The sequence below is a fragment of the Hipposideros armiger genome, unplaced genomic scaffold (assembly GCF_001890085.2).
Source record: "Hipposideros armiger isolate ML-2016 unplaced genomic scaffold, ASM189008v1 scaffold_42, whole genome shotgun sequence".
NCBI classification, from domain to species: domain Eukaryota; kingdom Metazoa; phylum Chordata; class Mammalia; order Chiroptera; family Hipposideridae; genus Hipposideros; species Hipposideros armiger.
Window position 1 is genome coordinate 1,385,460 of NW_017731392.1, and position 3,259 is coordinate 1,388,718.

The 3,259-nt window shown below is 48.8% G+C and overlaps 1 protein-coding gene across 2 annotated transcripts in view; it reads right to left on the bottom strand.

Annotated features, from left to right (window-relative positions):
- Positions 1–981: 981 nt before the first annotated feature.
- The window catches only part of FGFBP3 (fibroblast growth factor binding protein 3), a 119,137-nt gene continuing 116,859 nt past the window's right edge, over positions 982–3,259 (bottom strand). The window contains exons 1-2 of one of the 2 annotated variants that reach the window (XM_019639089.1): positions 3,016–3,073; positions 982–2,676 (exon numbers count right to left, since the gene is read on the bottom strand). In XM_019639089.1, coding sequence (XP_019494634.1) covers positions 1,819–2,595 — 777 coding nt within the window. In that variant the 5' untranslated portion in view covers positions 2,596–2,676; positions 3,016–3,073 and the 3' untranslated portion in view covers positions 982–1,818. Of the gene's footprint in view, positions 2,677–3,015; positions 3,074–3,259 lie in introns of those variants that run through there. The other variant, XM_019639090.1, reaches the window with a different exon arrangement.

Genomic DNA, 3,259 nt, shown 5'->3' on the forward strand with positions numbered 1-3,259 from the left:
TAAAACTATGATTCTAGCTCTGGTTCTAGGCAGTGTTGTTTCATTTCCAATATCCTTTTGTGATGAGACCCAAATTTTGCCAACCTTTTTTTGAGAAAGTGCACATTGGTTCCTATCTTTAGGGAGTAGTTTCCAGCTACTCTGAGCTCCTTTTCTTGACCAAGATGAATTTTAGCTAATGGCCAATGTTACTCAGAACATGACTTCATAAACCTGAACTGAGCAATCTGAATGTTTTTGCCAATTGTATGAATACAAGAATGTACAGATCTGGTAAAAGATAGTTGGCATTTTCTAGAGGCTAGTCAAAGAGGAAAAAGTTCCAGACATGTTCAATATTTGTAAGATTGCTGCATTTACCATGATTTTAAAGGGGAACAAGTCAGCAAAAAAGGTAAAAACGTTATATAGGACAGTGGCTTAAATGTCTTGTGGGCTCAGGTCTATAATATGAATGAATAAAGTTGATTGGTAAGATGTATAGGAGCAGTGTAGGATTCTAGAAAATATGACAAATGTAAAGGGGGCAGCCAATATTCAGTGTCAGCCAATTGTTGCCATGCAGGAAAGTGGGTCCAATGTTGTTAGATCTGATTTTTCAAGAGAAAAACCTGGATTTTTCTATGAAATTATCTCATTTTAAATGCTGGCAACAAATCCAACTTGGGAGACAGGGAGGAAGAGAGGAAAAATGAAAGAACCACGTGCAGGCCAAACAAAACAATGATAGGGCCCAGGCTTTGCCAGTTTGTGACTCTTGATGTATTCAGACTTCTTTCTTGTCTTTTCTTAACAATTCAAGATGTGTTTAGGAACTTACTTCAAGGCGTACTCAGAACTAGATCAAACGCAGTCAGATTTCCATCACCCTGCCAGTTCTTTAAATCTATCCATACAGTTTTTATTGAGCACCTAACATGTGCAAAGTCTATCATTACATCTTATTTAAAATGAAATATGTTAACAATTAATTACATGAAATAGAAATACAACTTTCATAATGGTCCAAATGACTCTGAGATACATCCTTACATTTTAGCTGTTTTTAAAAATATGATCAACTATAAAAAAAATTGGTTTTTAAAAACCTACTGGAGCACTCAACTTTTAAAATTCACTTCTGAATTTAGAAGGTTAATGGGAAAGTTTCAGAACATTAGGCATCACTCTGTTTAAAAGTAGCACTCCTAAAAGAATTCAAGGGCAACCAACCATCCTGAAAAATCTTTGCATTGGAGTCAATTTGACCAATGAATGGCTTCTATCCCTGTAGAGGTCATCTATTATACCAACCAACACCCATGTTCATGCTAATTCAAAAAGAAAAGAGAAAAAAGTTGGTAATCTCGTCAGCTGATTGAGAAGACACTGAACAGTTCAACTTGGCTCAGGCTATCAATTGCTCGTAATTACATTTTAATGTAAATGTACTAAGCAGTATACATTGTATCCTGCTTCCCATACAAGATTCACATCACTCCAGTCACTTTTTCCCCCTTATTTTTTTAGCCTCTCTTTGTACCGTACATCTCTCTCCCCAGTCTACGGTTTTCACACATTTAAGGTATGCATACTTGTTTCCACTATTTCTTCTGCTCTTAATCAGGGTAGAGACTCTAAAATTTTTAACTCTTCTTCAGTCGCAGAGATTCTCCATACCACTTACACTTTCATCCCAAGCCCACCCTCCACCCCCATTCTAAAACCTGGACTCCTCCCCACTCTCTATCCTATATCTCTTGGCCTAAGATGCTCTAGGCTTCCCTTCCAGAGCTGCGCAGCCCCGGCCCCACCTTGTCCTTCCCTAGGCCCGCAGCCTCAACCATTCCAGAAATTGACAAAGAAGTTGCAAAGGGAATGCCACTTCTCAGCACAGTAGGTCTCGGTGAGCTTCGCGTTCTCGTCCAGCCCGTCGGGATCTGGCCTCTCCCCCAGGGGTAGCTCCTCGACTGGAGCCGAGGCCACCTTCCTCTTGCCCTCTTTAGTCTTCTTCTTAGAGGACATCCCTTTAGGCAGCGCGCTTGGGGGAGGCGGGAGCCTTGCAGCGAAGTCCAGCGCGGGCTCCCGGGGCCTCCCCCGGCTCCTGGCCCCGGGCTTGGGACCCCGAGGAGATCCCGCCTCAGTGGGACCGGCGGGTGGGGACGCGTGGGGCACCAGGCGCAGCTCCGCGCCGTGGCCCTTCTTGCCAGCGCACAGGCGGGCTTTGAGCGGCGCTGGGTCTTGGCAGGGCCGCCGCTTCTTGCGCAGTCCGCCCAGCACCTGCTTCCAGTAGTGCGAGCCGCGGGCGGCGTAGGCGGCGCAGCGCTCTGGCTCCCCGCGGTAGGCGCACTGGTGGCGCGCCCCGTTCGGGCCCTGGCAGCGCAGCGCCAGCTCGCTGCCCGCAGCCGGCCCGGGGGCGGGCAGCAAGAGCTGCCAGCTGCACGTGTGGCGCTCCGGGCTGAGGAAGCGGCCCGAGGAGCCTCCCGCAGGAATCCGGGCCGACTCAGCCCCGCTGCCACCCGCCCCCTTGTTCCTCCCGGCGGCCGCGAGGAGGCAGCGACCCAGCAGCAGCAGCAGCAGCAAAGAAAGCGACGCTCGCAGCCTTAGAGGACTCATAGTCCGCGGTGTCTGCGCTCAGGTCGGTCCCTCCTGGGTGCTTCAGTGGTGACGGGGACAGAAGAACAGCATCCCTCAGACCTGGGGACAGAGGCAGAGACTGCTACTGGCTGACCCGGGCGCAGCCCTTGGTCCCAGCACATGCACCTGCGAATCCCTTTCCCCAGATTTCCTGAGCGCTGGTTTCCAGTGGGTAGCAGCAGCTTGCGAGGGCCCCCCTCTGAAAAGTACTCCTGGAAGAAAATCGGTGTCTAAAGAATCGTTTTAAAATAGTTTTGAAACCTGGTGCAAATACGAAAGCAAGGCAATGCTTGACAGTTACCATCTCCACCCCTTCCCTTTCACACCCTCGGATAGGCTGCCCGCAAAATCTTTTCAGATGGTTCCTTGGAAACGCGCACTTCTGCACTTTGAACTTACCGAGCTCTAGCAGAGGTGGCAGAGCCTTATTAGAGTACAGGGAATGACTGCAGGAGAGATTAGTCTGTTTTAGCCAGCTCCCAGTGAAAGAACGTGTTATATCAGTGGGACAGAAGGGGCCTCCCCTACTATGCCCCTCCCAGACTTCTTTCACACTGGGAGGTTTCCCACCACCCAGGGACACACACACACACACACACACACACACACACACACACACACACACACCACCACCACCACCACC